Below are 21,553 nucleotides of genomic sequence, written 5' to 3' on the forward strand. Positions count from 1 at the left end.
CTTTCTTCTGAACATTCATACCTGAGTGACCTAATTTAAAAAAACGCAACAAATCGTTCCTTAAATGGCTTGAGTCATAAATCTCACTACTTTTGAAAAATAATTTGCCCCTTAATGAGTGATTGAGGGTGGGCAACAAGGATATTAAAAAAAAAAATCAGGGAGTAAAAAAATTTTTTGGGAGGTGGGGGGGGCGGCACTTGCCCCCTCTCAACCCCCTTGTTTTGATTCAAATCAAACTAAATATTGATTTAATCTTGAGGAATAGTGTACCCATTATGCTATATGTGACTACCCAACACACAAAGATTTTGACTATAAAAGATGTCACTCCTAATTGTATCAAATTGACATTCACTTCACATTTGAGTTCATATTCCTTTGAATATTGAGAGTCAATGTTATATGCAATTATGAGTTCAAGTTATTCAATAGACAAGAGTTCATAAAATAACAACTCACATGGTCGAGTCCAATGCATTGTTGCAACAATAACATATTAATCAAAAGTCTCAACTTCCATGATCAACATAGATCATTATGATTGATATGTTGTAATCGTATAATGAAATGCTCAATTCTATTACCGATTATAAACTAGAGTTTATAAGTTACAAGGTTTATGGCTTAAATATTTGGTGTGATAATTTTATTAATACACTTAAACCATATTCAATGTAACTTGACTACATGTACATACTAATGATATGCACATGTATATAATGATATACTAAATGTTCTAAAAAATTTCATAAAATAAGCAACTTTCTTAATAAACCGAAAAAGTGATACAAATGAATCTGGATGTTAGGTCATAATCCCTAACATGTGATGCCACACGATTTGTGAATGATATATACTTATTTAAGGAGAAATGCTAGACATGAGACTTTCTTCCGTCTCATGTTCGTCCCTTTCCAGTGTGGCATTGCCAGTGTATTTATTAAAAAAATGATTTTTTTTTTTTTTTTGCATATGCATAGTGAGACCACAGACCCGTGACATTTCACATTTCCCCCCAAATTTTTCCCCTCTTTCTATTTCCCTAAAAAATCTCCTTCCCCCATTTCCGGTTGATTTCCCCCCGATTGCCGGCCGATTTCCCCCTTTTCCGGCGCAGACCCACAATCTCTGCCCATCTCCACCGCCGACCGAGCTCCCCCCATTTTCGGCAGAACTTCCTCATTTTCCGGTGCCGACCAACGATTTTTGCCCATCTCCACCGCTGACCGAGCTCTCCACTTCCGGTGCCGACCGATCACAGCCCCGTCTCCAAGGTCTCCACTTCCTTCTCCAAGGTTTACTTCTTATTTCAAACTTCATTTTACTTTGCTTTCCCAATTGGCAGTGCATTGCTCTAATATCAGATTTATTAGAAATTTCCACAAAGTATATGGAGCAGAACATACTGTATGAGAACCATAGGCATGAAGATTATAATGATCATCCAATTGAGAAAATGATCCATTATATCCTGCAAAATGACAGAATAAACAAAATTTTCCCTCTTAAAATGAATAGAAAAACTGATAATTCTAAATTGTTAAGTTTTATACTAAAACTTTCCACATCAAACAACAAATTGAACAATCAAAATGAGAATTCCAAGTAAATCTCCACACTTAGATAAAACTCTAATAGTAGAGAATGTGGAACAAAGGGGAAAAACTCCTTTTTGTGCATAGATCTTTAATTGGGGGTTTCTTATGTTATATTTGGGCAAAGTACCTAGCTACCAAAATAGTATCACAAGGGTGCAGAAGCTGGTCTAGTATTTGCCCCCAACTAAGTCAAGATGAACTTTTTTATGTTCTTTTGGTAAGTTAAAGAGAAGTACTTTCAACAAAACTGAATGCAACCAGGTCATCCCTTCACACTAGTGCAATCAAAGCCACTTAAGAGCTATTGTAATTGACATCAGCCTGAGAAGCCCACTGCCACTGCATCACCATAAAGATAACTGCTGCACTACCAACTTCAATACCAACACCTCAATTCAATGCCCATCAACTCAGATTTGTATTTTGGGGCCTAACATGTATCTCCCACTTTAAATTCAACAAAAAAGCATTCCTATTGGTAATCCAAGTCAAATTCAAACTCTAAAATAGCTTTACTACCCACAATGTAACCAGTCCATAGAGCAAAGTCACATTGATGTTTTATTTGTTCAACACACTTCCAAAGTGCCCCTATTTGAAATATAAGCTCACATGATAATCCTTTTCTATTTCAACAATAGAAGTTTTTTCAATAATTCATGAAGACAATTAAGAGAAAGAGAGAGATCAGAAACACGACTTCATCAAAAACATGACTTGAAGATAATCTAAGCATCAAAGTCTTAGCTAAGTCAAATTGAAAACATAGTATTACATTTATTGCAAGAATTAAGTTGCCCCAGATGACATGTTCTAGAATGGCTAATGCATGTTAGAGAGATTTTTGCAACAATAGACAAAATTTTATAAAATAATTAATAGCCCTAGTCCAACATGAGCAAACAAATTCTGATTAATTTGAAATTATAATGCTGTGCATTTTTCATTTCAAGATATGCTGTGCATTTTTCATTTTTCTGTATGGGTTAAAACTTAATTTTGGTTTTTCCATACACAGCTTGTGAAGAATCCAGCACTTTTTGATGTGTTGGTGATGCCTAACCTGTATGGTGATATTATCAGTGACCTTTGTGCTGGGTTGATTGGGGGGGATTGGGCTTAACACCAAGGTTTCTGCATATTTATACATATCTCCAATAATATATAACTAGACCATTTGATATTATATGACTTAATTTGCAGCTGCAATATTGCTAATCCAAAGAAGGAATATCCTTTTTTTTTTTTTCTTAGGGGTCAAGACATGCTTTTTGTGTTCATCTTATTTTATCGGACCATAATTTCCTGGAACTTGATAAACATAGTTTTTTACAAATTAAAAAAAAAATGAAGGGGAAAAAAAGCTCTATTCACAATGGGGCCGGGGAGAAGTAAAAAGATAGTAGAATCTTCAAGATGATTAGTCTTCAGGCTGATTTGTGAGGGAGAAGATAACTTGAAAAGGCTTCTAAAAAAGTCAGAAAGTGGTGTTGCAATCTTCAACTTTGATGACCATTTTACCAACCAGAAAAAAAAATGATGGACATTCTATCAACTTTGATACTACTTTTATTGCAACTTGATGTTTGTTACTTGCCTACTTTTGGTTACTCTCTCTTCTTTTCCATCTTCCCTCATGCTTTTGTACTTGTAACTTCGTGTTTCTTTTAAGCATAACTTCCTTTGAAACAAAAGTTATGGAATTCGTCTTTGTTAATTGATTGCATTTGTTCAGAATTTGGAGAATCCAACTACTTTGCTGTTGAGTTCTGTCACAATGCTGCGCCATTTGAAGTTCCATGACAAAGCTGATCTGATCCAAAATGCTATCCTCAACACAATTGCAGAGGGGAAGAACAGAACAGCTGACCTTGGTGGCAGTTCATCGACAACCGATTTTACAAAGGCAATTTGTGATCATCCTGAAGAATGTTCATCTGCAACTGATTTTACAAAGGCAAATTGTGATTATCTTTGAAGAACGTTTCAACATAGGAATTCAGTTTTGCATTGGAGTTGACGGCAAATTATTTGTTGTGATTTTCCTAATGGAGCTATATTCAGAACCTTTCTCTAGACCTTTTCTAAGGGTAATAAGACCACATGATGTGCTGTTAGTCTTTGTCAATACAAAATGAAATAAAAGCATCATTATATGGTGTTAGTCCTTTTTTGTTGCGTGCCTTTTTGGACCTGGATGGGTTTGTTTTTGACGTATGATGCATTTGCGGTGCTATTTAATTTTATTAATTTCTGTTTCTAATTATACTAGATATATGTAATCTACTGGCTTCAAATAACTGTTCCTTGGTATGCATGCAACATTGTTCCAATCCGTTACATTTTTGGACTTGGGGGATCCTAGTAATAAGCAGCATTGTTCCTTACTTGCTATAGCTAATCCAAATAAGCAGCATTGTTCCTTACAATAGAGGTTTCTTCCCTCATAAATCAATCGTACCAAAAAAAAAATAATGAATTTCATCATTTTGATTGATCACAATGACTACAAACAAAAGACTCTTTGGCCATAAGCATTAACCCTTTGGCCATAAGTATTGTAAATTGATCACAATTGTACAAAAATAATTTCACTATGCATGTCTTATCAACTCCTTGGCCAGCTAATAATTTAGCATGAGAAGCAGCTCCCCCAGAGCTGTTGCAATCGAAGCTCTAACTCTCAGAGTTAAGAGGTATATCATCTTTCTTTAGGGATGTATTATGAGTTTATGTAACAAGTAAAGATTCATATTAGTGCAACAATTAATATCACCCACATCCACATATAATATTAATATTAGGCAGCCACAGAGAAAATGGTAATTTGAGAGTGTGAAATATTAGCTTAGATGATGGGTCGGGGGATTCCAGAACAAGGGTGGACAAGAGGTCCTTGGACTCATGAAAAGGATAAATTGCTTAGTCAAAATGTCAAGTTGCATGGGGAGGGAAGATGGAGCTCTGTGGCTAGGTGTACAGGTATAAATACTGAAATTTATTCTCCTATTAAAGTGGTCAGAATCAAAGAGAGAAGGAAATTTCGAGCAAGTAAAGGGAAAATAAATACAAATTCCATTTTCAGATGCCAAATTAGAATTCAAACCAACAGAAAAAGGGGGGGAAAAATCCACCTTCTACAAATTCTCATACCCAAAACTTCAAAATTAATCCAAAATATCAAATAACAATAACTCAAATCAACAAGAATCCAACAATGACTCAGAACAATCTCTAGCCATCTAAAACACCAAAATATCAATAAGTTAATGAATTACCCAAAACCCATACTCAAACTACTTATTGATTTTAATGAAGAGATATCCTGAGCTCCGAGTTCTTCTTCTTAAGGTATGCTTAAGGACTAAACTACTTATTGATTTTAATGTATTCCTTCATATTCAGAATTTTTAGTTAAAATGGCTAGCTGGATTAAGCTATTTTTTGGCCCATTTTTGCTACACGGCTAGCCAAAATGAGAATGCTATGATGAACAAGAAAGATGCATGAAATAAGGAAGCTACAAAATGAATCATGAATTGTAATTATTAGAGTATATATGCTATGCACCAAACAAAATAAGGAAGCACAGGCTGCTCATGACACTAACACTGAATACAGATTTTGTTCTTTTGACAAATTAAGCACCCATAAATACTGAAAATGGAAACAAATCAACCCTTAACCTTAATTAATCTCTAATTTATTTTTAGTGAAGCGGAATGAAATTTGTGCATGGCTGCTTCTACAGAGTCTACTGGAACCCCGAAGCACATGCACAGCTGCACTACCTAGCTAGATTTCGTCAGAAATTAAATGAAAGAGAAATGAACTGTTCGGGCCAATCATCTCACACTTTTCCGATGGGTAATTTCAATCTTATCTGCATTTTTGAAGTTTTGTATTGGTGTGACTGCTAGAAACACAAGGATCAAGGCCCTTTGGCCTGTCAAATTGACAAAAGAAAAACATGAGAGATAGTCACTATATCACAGACCCTGAAAGCAAACCAAATAAATTCAAATAACTCGTTTCAGACATTTTGTAGAACACCCAGCGAGCATCTTCAAGAACCAAAAAAAGGCCACAAAAACCATAAAAAAAATTATCACAATGTTGACAAGCAGTGATCGGCCGTTGAGAGAGAGAGAAAAAACACAACAAAAATCCACAATGGCCGACCGTGGAAAGAGATAGAGAAAGAGAGAGATACCGTAGAGTTAGAATAAGGTGGTCGGCGCTCCTGCTCGGCTGGGCGGTGCTCTGATGGGTGGCGGTCGGTGGGTCTGTAACGAGAGAGAGAGAGACCTGGTTGGAGATGGGCGGCGCTCGATATGATAGGCGGCGCTTGGTCGGGTGGGGGAGAGGGACGGTGGAGATTTGAGAAATGGGTTCGATCTATGGAGATAGTGGGTCGAGATCGGTGGTCTGATGGGGACAGTGTTAGCCATTTGGTGGAGGGCAATCGGACGGTGGGGGAGGGGGACAGTGGTCGGCACAGGAAATGGGGGAAAGGGAAAATTTTGGGGGAAATGGGGTAAATGACGAGCCCGCATCTTGATTTTGTTTCAATTTTTTTTAAAAAAAATAAAAAACAGACTTGACACCTAGGAAAAAAGACAGAAGAGAGACAGAAGAGTGAAGCATGTATGGCACTACTCCTTATTTAAGTATTTATTGTCTTTTTAATGGTCCGTTTGTCACCAGAGGTGAATTAAAATTCTTCATTATTTATTTCTACTTTTTTTTAAAAATAAATTATATTTTATTTAACTTTTTTAAATTTTATCTCACAAAGTCAAACTTCGAAATTCGCACAATGAATCAAATTCTATTCTAAGTTCAAAAAATTCAATTTTCAAACTCACCATGTTTTCTTTATATTACCTGATGACTTGATGATTGTTGATTTTTGTTTTTTTGAACAAAATGATTGTTGATTTTGATGCGTTTGCTCTTCTGACAACGTCATTATAAGTTAATAATGCCTATGCTTTTTTTGCTTATGATGCCATGAGATTGTGAGAGATATGAATTGATGTTTGCCTTTATGACGTATTTTTAAAAAGGTTTCTTTTTATACCTTTTTTTTTTTTTTTTAGATTTTATTAAAAAATATTATTTTAAGGTAATTTGGCAAAAATGTTAATGTGGCATTTGGGAGAAAAACACACAAAATGATCTCTTTTAAATTTGCGAAAAACTTAGGGAGTGAACATTAATTTTTAAAAAGTAAGGGAACAATTTTAAATCGTATGTTTACTCAAGAATTTATAAGATATTGAAAAAAAAAAAAAAAAAATCCTTAAAACACGCTATGAGATTATTTCATATAATCAAGGCCCATTAATGATTTGTTTAATTAGTATTTTTATCAAATTGGCTTATCAAAAAATTATTTTGATGAGGCCAGTAAGAATGCAGTTAACAAGGTTATAAGGCCCATTAAAGCTTTGCTTTTTTTATTTTTTTTGAATTCCATTAATGCTTTGCTTAATAGCCAATTAGTCAACAATGACGATGTAAATAAAGTCATCTGTTTTGAGTTTACAGAAACAATTTCGTGGCGCTCAGGAGCCGTGTGTCCCCACTCTTCAGAGTCCAGACAATGCAAACCCTCTTAACCAAAGTTTTGAGAGGGAGAGAGAGAGAGGTTTGGGAGGGAAGGAAGGAACTGTTTGAGTTGTGTGAATGTATTTGAATTTGAAAGCAGTATTTGAGAGTTTTAGTGCATTGTGTTTGCTTTGGATGAGTTGAAAGATCAGGGGTCCTCTTTGGTGTTATCAAATGGTAAATTTTCGAAGAATGCTTGTTCTGTTGACTAAATTTGACCCTCTATCTCTCTCTCTCTCTCTCTCTCGCTCTCTCGTGTTGGTGTGCTTGTTGAGGCTTTGTTTTATGTGACTGTTCTTGCTGGGTTTCTACTATGTGTAAATGGGTCTGTTTCATTTTTGTTAGTTTAGCTTAGGACTCCAATTTGTTATGTGCATGAACGGGTTTCAAACTTTCACTACAATCTCTTATTCATTTCCAAGCTTTGGTTGCTTTCTCTCTCTCCCCTCTCTATTGTTTTTGTTGTTGCGATAGTTGAAATTTGTTGTCTTTAGCTACCTCTTATTGGGTTTACATTTTTTTTTTCCTTTTTCCTCCTTTTGCTGTTTTTTTTGGAGTTGAATTTTGGTTTACTTTGTGTCGTTTGCGTTTGAGGTACTGGCTTTCTGTTATTTTTCCTAATTCTACCTTGAAGGCAACTAATTGCGATATCTGAGAAATATGGTGATAATTTCAGTTAAAATTTAAATTTTGGGTAAATTTCTTTTTTGGGTGAGGAATGTCGGCTAAATTTCATAACAAAGCTTGCTCTGTTTCATTTTCCGGTGTCATTGAAGTGAATCTACAATCACTGTTGGAGTTTTGTAGTTATGGGAGGATATGGTACTGGTTACCATTGTGTAATATTGATTATTGTTCTGTGAATGTCTTGAGTAGTAGGTTTATTAATAAATAGGTTTTCTTCTTGGCTATTGCAATTTGCAAGCTAATTTAGGTTTGCTTCTGGGCTTAGGGGTCCAAATAAGAAGTTGATCAAGATATTGTTCTACGTGGCATGCTCACTCATGAATCTTTGATGAAATGATTTCTCTATCCCTTTTTTATGATTCTTTGCAGGAAAGTATCTTTTGCTTTCTTTTTGATAAAAGTTTCTGTTATGGATGTTGAAATTACTTTTTGGTGATCTGTCATGGTCTAAATTTTCCTGTTAACCTCATTTTTCATGAAACACTTGTAATTTTCTCTGACACGGATGGACTTCATTATTTTTCAAACTTTGATATTTGTTCTGCATTCCTGCTATATGCAGGCAGCACCTGTTAACGTAGTTGTAGGTTCTCATGTCTGGGTTGAAGATCCAGTTGTAGCATGGATAGATGGAGAAGTTACTCGGATCAATGGCCATGAGGTTCTTGTCAACACCGCCAATGGAAAAACAGTAAGTGCTCCTTTAATTAGTTATTTTTGTATGAATGTACCCTGTCCATTGAATCAACTACTTCAATATGGAAATGGAGCTTTTGAGAATATTCGTGGCTCAGGACATTAATTAGAATGATAAATACTGTTTGCATTTATCTTTTCTTTTTTTTTTTTCGAAATTCTTTTTCCAATCATTGGAAAAGGCAGGTTCAAGTAGAGAACGGTTTCTATAGCTTAGTATATTGGGAGCTTTCAATAAAAGAATCAAAGACAACAGCTGAAGTAAATCATAGATGAAACAAGAGGTTAAGCTTGGCTATAAATAAAATATGAAGCAAAGAAAGAAAGATCACTGTTTGCACATTATCCAGAATCAAGTTCATTAGAATGTGACTGGAGACAACAATTCAAAGGGGAAAAAAAGCGCCCACTAATTTGGTGATTAGAGTTGCACCAATCAAGTAAAGAGTCATTTCATGTAGGTTTAAATTCCAAATTCTAGCGATGAATAAGTCTAATGCTTTCGTATTTGGAGTTGCAACCATTCTCTCCTGTTCTCTCAAACAATCAATAACTTTTTTTTTTTTTTTTTTTTTTTTTTTTTTTTTTTTTAATAAAACTGTTAATCGATGACGGTGTTGAGAAACTGCTCAAGCTTTAGCCGTGGGCCCATCAATTGCCGCCCACTGGACAAACATTTGTAAGGGATAGGGCTATGCATCTTGCACTTTCGCTTCTTGGCTCCTGATTCTTGTTCTGAAGTTCTGTCAGAAGTATAGACCTAATGTATATTGCAAATCCATTGTCATTTTTGGTTTGCATAGCCCAAAGAAAAAAAGAAAGCAGTTTGCTTGTCTAAATTTAGTTGAGTCCTCATCTTCCTAGCAAAGACTTCTAAAACAATGTGATGGTAAGAGTGCAAAGAAACATTGATTCAGAATATTTTGCAAGTTTTGCTATGTCATGTAACACACTATAGAATACTATATCGAGAACTCTATTCTAGTTGTGCTATCTTATTAAGTTGCATTTGCTAATATTAGCTTCTAGGATTTGCTGTCCCAGTCTAAGTTGAATAAGCGGACAAATCTTATAGAATTTGTCCCCGTGCTTCATTTTAATTTCTTGTTTTTCTTACATATAAGTGTGGTCCTAATTAGCTGGATGGATTTGCACAGGTCACAAAGATATCAAAAGTGTTTCCAAAGGATAGTGAAGCTCCTCCTGGAGGTGTAGATGACATGACGAAGCTTTCCTATTTGCATGAACCTGGAGTGCTGCAGAATCTGGCTGCTAGATATGAACTCAATGAAATCTATGTGAGTTATTTTACTTATCTTTCCTTTATGACATGCCAATATGCTGAAGCAACTGCTCCTAAAGAAAGGAAGATCTTTAAAATGTGTTTTTGATGCTAATACTTGTTATTACCTTCTCAGACATACACAGGCAATATCCTGATAGCAGTTAATCCATTTCAACGATTGCCTCATCTATATGACACGCACATGATGGAACAATACAAAGGAGCTGCTCTTGGGGAGCTAAGTCCTCATGTTTTTGCAGTTGCAGATGTTGCATACAGGTGAAATTCAGAGTACTCTGCTGGATCTCAACTTTTTTGTTTCCTTATGGGGTAGTGTTCTTATCTGATGTTATGTTTAAGAAAATAGGGCGATGATTAACGAAAGAAAAAGCAATTCGATTTTGGTTAGTGGAGAAAGTGGTGCTGGTAAAACTGAGACAACAAAGATGCTCATGAGATATCTTGCGTACTTAGGTGGGCGATCTGGAGTAGAAGGACGGACAGTTGAACAACAAGTTTTGGAGGTATGATTAAGTTACTATTAATTGTACTATATTTCTGACTCCCAAATTTCCCTCTATAAGCATAGCTTAACATACTATCTCAAAAATTGAGTAAATCAAGGGTTATGTCCATATTGACCTTATTTTATTTTTTATTTTAATATACAGTCCAACCCAGTTCTTGAAGCCTTTGGCAATGCGAAAACAATTAGGAACAACAACTCAAGGTGTGTATCAGTTTGGCATGGTTCATTCCGCATTGAAAGTTGTCTTAGTCATATTGAAATTCACTTTATAGTTTCATTAAAAAGTAGGGCTGAGCAAATTTCCAAAAAACAGACTGACCCGACTTGAAACCAACCTACATTTGTTGGTCTTCTATGATTGGGTCGGTGTCGGTTTCAGGATTTAAAAAACAGACACCTGTTAGTTTTCTTTCTTTCTTTTTTCGCTAGTTTTTTTCAATAACCAAATGGGCCACCACTTCATGTTATGGGTCCAAGTGGGTAAAGTGAAACCTGAAAACCTGATCCAATTAATAACCAAACCGAAACCAACTGATGGCAATCGGTTCGGCTCGGTTCGGTTTCTAAGACTGATTGGTTTGGTTTTGGTGGCCGGATGTCACCTACAAATACAGTCGGTTAGGGCATCAAAATCTGGCAAACATTGACACAGGGATCGGAGCTCAGCTGGGATTCAAAGTAAAACTTTAAGTAATATTCTTCATTTGTATTATACTGCATTTTATTTCTTATCATGCATATTTTGTCAGCCATCTCTCTTTGAAGTTCTCATTTTAATGTTTCTTTCTTGTCGTCATGACATTATTGTGTAGTCGTTTTGGTAAATTCGTTGAAATCCAATTCGACAAGAATGGGGGGATATCTGGGGCAGCAATCAAAACTTATCTGCTTGAAAGGTCTCGTGTTTGCCAAATTTCCAATCCAGAAAGAAACTACCATTGCTTTTACCTCCTTTGTGCTGCACCACCTGAGGTATTTTACACAATACTACTTGTCAGTTTGTGTCTCACAGTTTACTCTTTAAGTCGAGCAAGTTCAATTCTGGTAGTTGCAATATGAATGCCACTACAAGATTTTTTTCCCCAAATATTTGCAGGATGTTGCGAGATATAAGTTGGGGAGCCCGAAATCTTTCCATTATTTAAACCAATCAACTTGTTATGAGCTGGATGGTGTAAATGATGCTCATGAATATCTTGCAACCAGAAGGGCCATGGAAATAGTTGGAATTAGTGAGCAAGAACAGGTTTGTCTTTCTGTAATTCCAGACCATGCATGTTCTTGATTAAGGTTTAGTAAAATTTCTGATCATATATTCTTTTCAGGAGGCAATATTCAGGGTTGTAGCAGCAATTCTTCACCTTGGTAATATTGATTTTGCAAAAGGGAAGGAAATAGATTCCTCAGTCATTAAGGATGAGAAGTCTAGATTTCATCTTAATATGACAGCAGAACTTCTTAGGCATGTTTGTTCTACTTCATTGTTCAAAATGCATCCGTGTCTTGTTTTGAAGCTATTTAATAGTCATATTTTGCTATTAATCGTAATTGTTATACAGATGTGATGCCCAGAGCTTGGAATATGCGCTAATTAAACGTGTAATGGTGACACCTGAAGAAGTTATTACAAGAACTCTTGACCCTGATAATGCAATTGCTAGCAGAGATGCATTAGCCAAGACGATATATTCTCACTTATTTGACTGGTAAGGAGATCAGTTGACAAATTCTTTTCTCCCTGGTATGTATTAATTTGCATTGTTGTTTATGTTTGGTTATAATGCATTTCACCACTTTCCTTTTTTGACAGGATTGTGGAAAAAATTAACATTTCGATTGGACAGGATCCGAACTCAAAGTCAATAATTGGAGTTCTTGATATATATGGATTTGAAAGTTTTAAGTGCAATAGGTACAGTGTCACATGCGTTTTATATCATTATACATTAAAGTCTAGACATGAAGTTTGTGCTCTAATAACACTGCTACCAACCCCCACCCTAACAAATACCACTGCCAAAAGAAAAGCAAAAAGAGAAATAGTGCACCACGACAAACAAGACTCATTGGTTCTGTGCTGACATCTGTTCTTTTAAAACAGCTTTGAGCAGTTCTGCATCAATTTCACAAATGAAAAACTACAACAACATTTCAATCAGGTCAGCTTATGAATTAGTAATCAGCGGGTTTGGCTCCTAACTTTTGAGATAGATTATAGACTAATTTTATTATTTTCAATTGCGCACTTGCAGCATGTGTTTAAAATGGAGCAGGAAGAGTATACCAAAGAAGAGATAAGTTGGAGCTACATTGAGTTCATTGATAACCAAGATGTGCTTGATTTGATTGAAAAGGTTTTTAGCTGTTACCTTATCCAATCTTTCAACTTCAGAATTTGGTATTTCCCATTTTTGGATTGCTCTAATGGACTTTATGTATTAGTAGTTAGACTCATAGACTCATGCTGTGAGTTAACATTTGAATACATGTCATAACCATATTATATTGTATGCTGTTTGTATGATAATTTGATCTTCTACAGAAACCTGGAGGAATTATTGCACTACTTGATGAAGCCTGGTAATATGCTGTTCGTGCTTAATGTAGTATGTTAATTCTTAATTTCTATCTTCATCATAACAAAAAGATATTAAAATTTAACTTCGCTTGTATGGCTGGTCTCCTTCATTCTATTACATCTGGGAGTTTCTTCCTTTACTCTGCTGTTCATTTTTGTCTGATTCTTCAATGCAGCATGTTTCCTAAGTCTACACATGAGACATTTGCACACAAGTTGTACCAGATATTCAAAACACACAAGCGTTTTATCAAACCAAAGCTTTCTCGCACTGATTTTACCATATCACACTACGCGGGGGAGGTAAATGCATCTTGTTTCGTCATATTAGCTGTTTTGCCTTGAGAAGGTTTAGGGCATTTTCTTTAGTTTCTGAAAAGCTTTCCCAATTTCAAAGGTAAGTTATCAAGCTGATCAGTTTCTGGACAAGAACAAAGATTATGTGGTAGCTGAACATCAAGCTTTATTGACTGCCTCAAAGTGCTCCTTTGTGGTGGGTCTGTTTCCCCCACTTCCAGAAGAATCATCAAAGTCATCCAAATTTGCTTCCATCGGATCACGCTTCAAGGTGATTACATGCATTTCCTTTTCATCTTCTCTTGTTTGGATGGGGTTAAGGTATGATGGGTGTGAAGGCATGATGTGAAAGTTAATTTGATGCCATTCTGTAAACCAGCCTACTTGTTTGTTTAATATGTGATTAGTTTTAGTAATGGTATATTGGATGGTTATACAAGGTTACAGACTAGTATGCTCTCTTGTTGACGAATTTTCAAGTGTTCAATATGAATATTGCTTGGATTCTGATTATAAATCATGAGAAATGCTTCAATGGATCAAATTCTGTTAATTGGCAGCTACAACTTCAATCTTTGATGGAGACCTTGAGCGCAACTGAACCTCACTACATCAGATGTGTGAAGCCAAATGATGCCCTGAAACCTGCTATTTTTGAGAATTTTAATATTCTTCAACAATTACGCTGTGGTGTGAGTATGATTTTGTTGACATGCACCATATTTTTATTACTTCTTTTATTTTTTATTTTTTTTATTTTTTACGTTATTTCTCATTGGAACTTATGTTATTTTCGATTTTGTATGATGTGAATTTTTTATTTCTTCTAGGGTGTTCTTGAGGCAATTAGGATAAGTTGTGCTGGATATCCTACTAGGCGTACATTTTATGAGTTTCTTAATCGTTTTGGTGTTCTGGCTCCAGAAATTCTGGAAGGAAAGTAAGTCTAAGTTTCATCTTTTTGTCCTGAGAATTTCATAATGGATTTTTTTATTTGATTTTTGTGGTACTATTTAGATTGATATAGATCTCTAATGGTACATAATGGTGCTCTCTCCCTTTCTTTATAGTTATGATGATAAAGTTGCTTGCCAAATGATTCTTGATAAAAAGGGATTGAAAGGATATCAGGTGATTTAGCCTTTTGTATTTAACTTCTCAAACTTGCCATGCTCCTTTTATGTTTTTCTTTTCTTTTCTTTTTTTCTTTCTTTCTTTCTTTCTGTTTTTTTTTTTTTTTTATAAAAAAAAAAAAAAAACTTGATTTCCTGTGTTTTTGTGTAGAATCATATACATTTTCTTTGTATCTGTATATAACAATTATTCTCTGTAATACTGGCAGATAGGCAAGACCAAGGTTTTCCTAAGAGTGGGTCAGATGGCTGAGTTGGATGCTAGAAGAGCAGAGATACTTGGAAATGCTGCTAGAACCATCCAACGGCAAATTCGTACATACGTTACTCGTAAAGAGTTCATCTCATTGCGCCAAGCTGCTATTTGCTTACAATCTCACTTGCAAGGTATCGTTTTGTACTGTTTTTCATATCTCTGCACTTTATCAGTAAGAAATGAGGTTTTATCATGCTCAATTGGTTTGTTACTTCAGAATGCATGAAACTTGAGCCCATATTAGAATGCACGGAAGTAGCAAAATATGTGATTTAGGTAAAAGCAGCATGAGTTGAAAAGAATAATGTGTTAATATTTGTGACATGAAAAGTGTTGCCTATTTCTGAAATTATGACAGTCAGATGAAAATTTCCAACCATGTCTCGTAAATGTTAGTGAGATATGTGGTTTCTTTACATACAAATGAGATCCAAATCAAAAAGAAAAGGCAAAATGTTGAAGCAGGCATCTTTTGAAAGTGCTTAATCAAATAATTATATCTTTTACAGATTGAATCTCCTGTCCTGGAACTCTGATGTTTCCAACTTTTTGTAGGTATAATGGCCCGCAAACTGTATCTGCAGTTGAGACGGGAAGCTGCAGCCCTGAAGTTTCAGAAGAACTTCAGGCGATACAGTGCCAGGAAATCCTACCTAATAGTACTGTCAGCTGCAACCATGTTGCAGACAGGCTTAAGGGCAATGACAGCGCGCAATGAATTCAGATTACAGAATCAAACCAAGGCCGCCATCATCGTCCAGGTATTATCAACGTTCAATGGCATGATCTTTTATTCATCTACATTATTATTCCAAGGGGTTGATGCAATTTTACCACTGAAGATAAGATTGTGATATTGATGCTCTTGTGCAGAATCAACGCCAATACTCTTAACTTATGGCATATGTTAAAAGTGACGTCTAGATCCTTTTCTATTTGTGCTTTACAGGCAAATTGGCGGTGCCACCAAGCTTATTCCTATTATAAGAGTCTTCAGAAGGCAGTTATTGTTTCTCAGTGTGGCTGGAGATGTAGAGTTGCTGGAAGAGAGCTCAGAAAGCTCAAAATGGTATGATCTTATTTGTTAAATATTATTGTATGTTTTCAATTTTGTTCAACTCAATGGAAATTCGTGATGTGATTGTGATGTATAAAGAATTAGAGCAAGTGGTCACTGTTCTTTTAAATTAATATAGGCTGCAAGAGAATCTGGGGCTCTTAAAGAAGCAAAGGACAAATTAGAAAAGCGTGTAGAAGAACTTACATGGCGCTTGCAATTTGAAAAGCGATTAAGGGTAGTGATTTTTACTTTTCTATCTATTGAAATATAAAATTGAATTTTAGTATTTTGGATGCCGACTGAAGGTCCGTCTGAGTTTACTTGTTTGCTGTGAATACAGACTGATCTTGAGGAGGCAAAAGCCCAAGAAGTTGCCAAGTTGCGGGATGCATTGCATGCAATGCAAGTACAAATAGAAGAAGCAAACTCTATGGTCATCAAAGAACTAGAGGCAGCTGGGAAAGCTATTGAAGAAGCACCTCCTGTCATTAAGGAGACTCGTGTTATAATACAAGATACGGAAAGGGTTGATTTGTTGACAGCTGAAGTTGAAAGGTTTAAGGTACAACTACTTATTTGTGGGATAATCTTTAATGGTTGTTTGAATCTTCTCTTTTAAAGAATTTTGGTCCTATTTTATACAACTCTTTTAAGTGTAGAGTTGCTACAATTAGAGCAAGACAAAACACTCCTAAAGAAATAGCAATATTTTTATCTTTCTTATGGTTGTTCCATTCATTAGAGGAAACATTTGCCATCAAGTTGAATGTTGAATTCAAATTGCCATATAGAGTGTTTGAAACCTTTAGTAGTAAATTATAAACTCTCACACTTGGGCACTCTAACTGAACTGAATTATAACTGGAATTAATTGGTGTGGAAATTCCTATGGTTGACAGTAATTATTGATTTTATCATAACTACAGGTTGAGATTATGGGAGGACAACATATGATAATTTTTTCTCTTGTATAGGCCTTGTTGCCATTAGAAACACGGATGGCGGAAGAGGCGAAGCAGGCTTATGCTGTTGAGCAAGCCAAAAATAGGGAATTGACTAGGAAGCTTGAAGATGCAGGGAAGAAAGTGGATCAGCTTCAAGATTCAGTGCAAAGGTTTGAAACAGAATTTGTGGAAGTTCTCTCACCCTCTTAATTGAGAATTAACTGCCTGGAGAATCTAAGCAACGTTTATCCACATTCTATTAATTCTTCCTGTACTTAGGGGCGCCTTACGCTTTTTTAATGAAATTTTCTTACTTATCAAAAAATAAAAAAAAAAATCTTCCTGTTCTTATTCTTTTATGCACATGCATAATATTGAAGTGTTTGAATCTGTGATTTCCATTTAAGGTTCCTTATTACCACCTTAGTACGAAAGTAGAAGCAGAGGCTTAGACAAATAGGGGAAGGCATGGATGAATATAGAGTCACTCATGTTGTGTAAAATTTTCATTTTGAAACTTTTCTTCTATCTTTGGTCCAGGCTTGAAGAGAAGCTCTCTAATTTAGAATCGGAGAATCAAGTACTTCGCCAACAATCCCTAGCTATATCACCAACTGGTAAAGCTCTATTTGCTAGACCAAAGACAGCAATCATTCAGGTAATCTCGCCCAAAAAGTTATTCATTTGTACCACCACATATGTGTCATGGAAATATTTGTTGAGTTGTTGCCAATGAATTGCAGAGAACTCTGGAGAATGGAGATGTTCAAAATGGAGAAATGAGAAAAGCATTGGTAATTTTCTTTAGCATATGTCAAATTTAGGAAAAGCCATGTTTATGTCTCACATCATCTTTTAAATGTTTCAGGATTCAGTTGCTGCAGAACCTAACTCACGGGAATCTGAAACTGAGGATAAGCCACAGAAATCTCTAAATGAGAAGCAGCAAGTAAGTAGTTGCAAGAAAGCTATCAAGCAAACATTAATCACAAAGATGTGCTTGATATTTTTTGACAGCCCATTTTGGATTTGTACTCTTAGGACATCTTAATTTGCCTCGTATTCGGCTGAACTAACACTGGATAATGGCTTTTTTGTTGTTGTTACCTTTTTTCTGAGTGCAGGAGAACCAGGACCTGCTAATAAAGTGTACTTCACAAGATCTAGGTTTTTCCGGGGGCAGGCCTGTTGCTGCTTGTCTAATATACAAATGCCTTCTCCATTGGAGGTCTTTTGAGGTTGAAAGAACCAACATTTTTGACCGTATCATTCGAACAATAGGCGCAGCAATAGAGGTATGGCTAAACTTTTAGTTGGAATAATCTTGTACAGGTTTCATCCTTTGTTATTGGTGTTTGGAAACAAGGACGCCATTCAACAGTGATTCCAGTTTAATAAATGGGCTTAAGTCTTTTGACAGGAGCAGTCAAGAAACTTATAAATTAATTTGTGCTTGATGATTTTGATGTCTTATGCCACTCACTGATGGATGTGAGTTCTACTGCACTGAAGGTCCAGGATAACATTGACGTTTTATCTTATTGGTTATCAAATTCATCCACGTTGCTGTCACTCCTTCAGCGCACACTGAAAGTAACTGGAGCAGCAAGCTTAACTCCGCAACGGCGAAGATCAACATCAACTTCTCTGTTTGGGAGGATGTCTCAAGTAAGGAAAGATACATTTTTTTTTTTTTTTTGTAAGCTGGAAAGAGACATTTTATCTTTTGTAGTATCATGCAGTTTTGATGTACTTTCTTTTCTTTTTTTTCTTTATGTTCCCTTTTTTTTTTTTCTTTTTTTTTTTTTTCTTTTTTTGCAATGTCAATGTTAGGGGCTTCGAATGTCTCCACATAGTGCTGGGTTCTCATTTCTTAATAATCGGATGCTTGGTGGCCTGGATGAACTACGGCAAGTTGAAGCCAAATATCCAGCTTTGCTTTTCAAGCAGCAACTCACAGCCTTCCTTGAGAAAATATATGGAATGATAAGAGATAATTTAAAAAAAGAGATCTCCCAAGTACTTGAATTGTGTATCAAGGTAACTGCTAGGCTATGTTCTCTTTACCTTTTTTAATTACTACTTCTTTGTACTTCCATAAATTATTTATTTGGATATTTCATAATCAACAAATAACTTTATCCTAACAACAATGCATCTGCTGACAAATGGACTGTTCATTACACGCTTTTCTGTTCCATTTCTATGATTCTCAAGGAAAAAAAAAAATTATTTCTCATCAAATTTTGAGCTCTTTCCTGCTATAAATTTATCTGTGGCATAATGAGTAACAGATGAACACTGTACAGATTTTGAGCAACTTAAGTCATGCATTTGTTGATAAACACTGTTTCTTACACACCTTTAATGCTATTTTTTATTTATTTTTTTTAATTTCTATGTAAAGGAACTATGTTTCTGATAAAAGATTTGAACATGTTTCCTCCTATGAACTCGTCCAAGTTACAATGGGTAATAGTGTAACCGTGTGCAAGTCTTGAGGCATTCCAGCTGCTATGCATCTAGTCTGACCAAAGGTTAACCTGAGTTCACAAATTGCAGGTTGATAATTTGATCTACATTTGCTTATACTGTGTTGTATGTCATCAATGTAAGGGTGCATGAGTACCAGAAAAGGAAAAAAAGTCCGCATGCATGTGTATATTCGTTTTACAAATATTTCACTTCCACTGTCTGTCTGATTTGTATTTCACGTCCAAATTATGACACAGGCACCTAAGACATCCCGAGCTAGTTTAGTGAAGGGACGTTCTCAAGCTAATGCTGTGGATCAACAAGATTTGGTTGCTCACTGGCAAAGCATTGTGAAAAGTCTAAATAACTACTTGAAGATTGTGAGGGCCAACTACGTAAGTGGAACCTACAAGTACAGTGAGATAGTATCGTTATTTTGCTCTTTAAACAGCGTAACTCTCTTCAAAATTGTGATAATACAGGTCCCTCCATTCCTAGTTTGCAAAGTATTTACTCAGATATTTTCCTTTATCAATGTTCAGTTATTTAACAGGTAAAATCATCACTCAAGGGTTCTGGAATCCTGCAACTTTGATCCTAAAGTATCTCAAACTATTTTTCCTGAATTCAAAATCCAATTTTGCAGCCTTCTCTTGCGGCGTGAATCTTGTTCATTCAGCAATGGGGAATACGTGAAGGCAGGGCTGGCTGAGTTGGAACAGTGGTGTCATGATGCAACAGAGGAGGTAGGGGCCATTGATCAGTCTCCTGTATTCTTTCTCCTTAGCTCTCTTTCAGAAGACTTAGGTTAAGTACCTTCTTTACATTTAGTTTGTAGGTTCGGCATGGGATGAGCTGAAGCACATCAGACAAGCAGTTGGCTTCCTGGTTTGATTCATTTATCTGGACTTCATTCCTACTAAACTTTTACTACTAGATTTTTCTTATTTTGTTTTCTTTGCAATTTTTTTTCTGCAATATCAGGTCATACATCAGAAGCCAAAAAAGTCCTTAAACGAAATAACAAATGATCTTTGTCCAGTGAGTTTGTGTCACCTTTTCTCCCTCCTCTCTCACTCCCTCCTCTTCTCTCTCTCTCTCAACTGTACTTTGCTGCCCCTCTCAGGTGCTTAGCATACAGCAATTGTACAGGATCAGCACAATGTACTGGGATGACAAATATGGTACACACAGTGTATCTACAGATGTAAGTGTGTACCTAACTTTTATTTGGTTTGGAGTTGTGTCAGTCTTCATTACTGGGGGCTGTTTGCTAACGAGATGCTTGATAAAGAAACATCTTTGGAAATATCAATTCCACGTAAAAGTTCCGTGGAGAGTTTTTATAAACTATTCATCAGGTGGTTTTATTGATTTAAAATCCCAATAAAAGGGAAAATATGAAGCTGTGAACTATACTTCTAAATGGTCGATCAAGACGTGGCAGATTCATTTCTGTCGAAACCTCACTCAAAATTTTTCACTAAGTGTAGGTTATTTCGCGTATGAGAATTATGATGACTGAGGACTCAAACAATGCTGCCAGCAGTTCTTTCTTATTGGATGATGACGACTCAAGGTAAAAAAATTTAACAATTGCATGCATGTTTTTTTATTATTTCTTGATTTCAAGCCTCCTGTCTGTGGCTAAAACCAAGACCCCATTTTTTTCCAAATGCAGCATTCCATTTTCTGTGGATGACATTTCCAAGTCAATGCAACAAATAGAAATTGCTGATATTGATCCTCCACCTCTTATTCGCGAAAACTCAGGCTTTACATTCTTATTACAACGCTCAGAATGATATCAAATAGTCTTTTCTCTCCCCTGGCATTACTCCTTGCACCTCCAAGAGCCAATGTGTAGTTATATTAATCAATTTTTTCACCCAGGCTATAATTTACTCTGTCTGGGCCAATTCTTTTATTTATTGATGTAGCTGGCGCTGGGTATTTGGTCTAGTCTTCTTTACTAGTTACACTACAGTAGGCTTCTTTTTGTTATTTGTTGGCCTTTTAGTTTTGTAATAAGTTTATCCTTATGTGAGTTGTCTTCTACTCCGAGTTGTAATTTTTTATATTAGCCACATTTTTTTTTTTTTTGGGGGGGGGGGGGGGGGGGGGGGGCTAATATTGGGGTTTAATACAATAGTTGGGGTTTAATATCATGTAAAGTAGGCTCACCTTATGGTCCATTTCCAATTTTCCAGTATCTTTTGTTATCAGAACACTCAAATACAGAGGAAATCCCTCCGTAAATTCTTTATTTTTTACTACTGCCTAATGCAAAATCTTGTTTGCTATGCTTCTAGTTCTGCTTTCCAAAAACACAGGATCCTGATACTTTCTTCTTTCTTTCTTTTTTTATCTCTCTCGGTATAGTGATATATTGTTATTTT

At 35.7% G+C, this 21,553-nt stretch overlaps 1 protein-coding gene and 1 long non-coding RNA gene across 2 annotated transcripts; one reads left to right on the plus strand and one right to left on the minus strand.

Annotated features, from left to right (window-relative positions):
- Positions 1–747: 747 nt before the first annotated feature.
- On the minus strand, positions 748–6,199 carry LOC133862333 (uncharacterized). The gene is made up of 2 exons (XR_009899201.1): positions 5,815–6,199; positions 748–1,474 (listed from the first exon to the last, which is right to left on the minus strand). It is a non-coding gene; the product is annotated as an uncharacterized LOC133862333 (long non-coding RNA).
- Positions 6,200–7,441: 1,242 nt separating this feature from the next.
- LOC133863090 (myosin-17-like) lies at positions 7,442–21,234 on the plus strand. The gene is made up of 39 exons (XM_062299081.1): positions 7,442–7,539; positions 8,464–8,592; positions 9,755–9,895; positions 10,016–10,161; positions 10,250–10,406; positions 10,554–10,612; positions 11,224–11,383; positions 11,508–11,657; positions 11,737–11,873; positions 11,971–12,117; positions 12,222–12,323; positions 12,513–12,570; positions 12,664–12,765; positions 12,954–12,991; positions 13,166–13,292; positions 13,387–13,557; positions 13,847–13,978; positions 14,117–14,226; positions 14,357–14,417; positions 14,629–14,806; positions 15,231–15,436; positions 15,625–15,744; positions 15,872–15,970; positions 16,076–16,297; positions 16,710–16,849; positions 17,220–17,337; positions 17,423–17,473; positions 17,548–17,628; positions 17,804–17,974; positions 18,192–18,347; positions 18,513–18,719; positions 19,412–19,549; positions 19,637–19,707; positions 19,801–19,900; positions 19,986–20,042; positions 20,139–20,195; positions 20,281–20,361; positions 20,648–20,733; positions 20,836–21,234. The coding sequence occupies exons 1-39, from the start codon at positions 7,528–7,530 to the stop codon at positions 20,957–20,959; spliced, it is 4,602 nt and encodes a 1,533-aa protein (XP_062155065.1). The 5' UTR covers positions 7,442–7,527; the 3' UTR covers positions 20,960–21,234.
- The last annotated feature ends 319 nt before the right edge of the window (positions 21,235–21,553 follow it).

This window comes from Alnus glutinosa, chromosome 3 (assembly GCF_958979055.1).
Source record: "Alnus glutinosa chromosome 3, dhAlnGlut1.1, whole genome shotgun sequence".
Taxonomy (NCBI): Eukaryota; Viridiplantae; Streptophyta; class Magnoliopsida; order Fagales; family Betulaceae; genus Alnus; species Alnus glutinosa.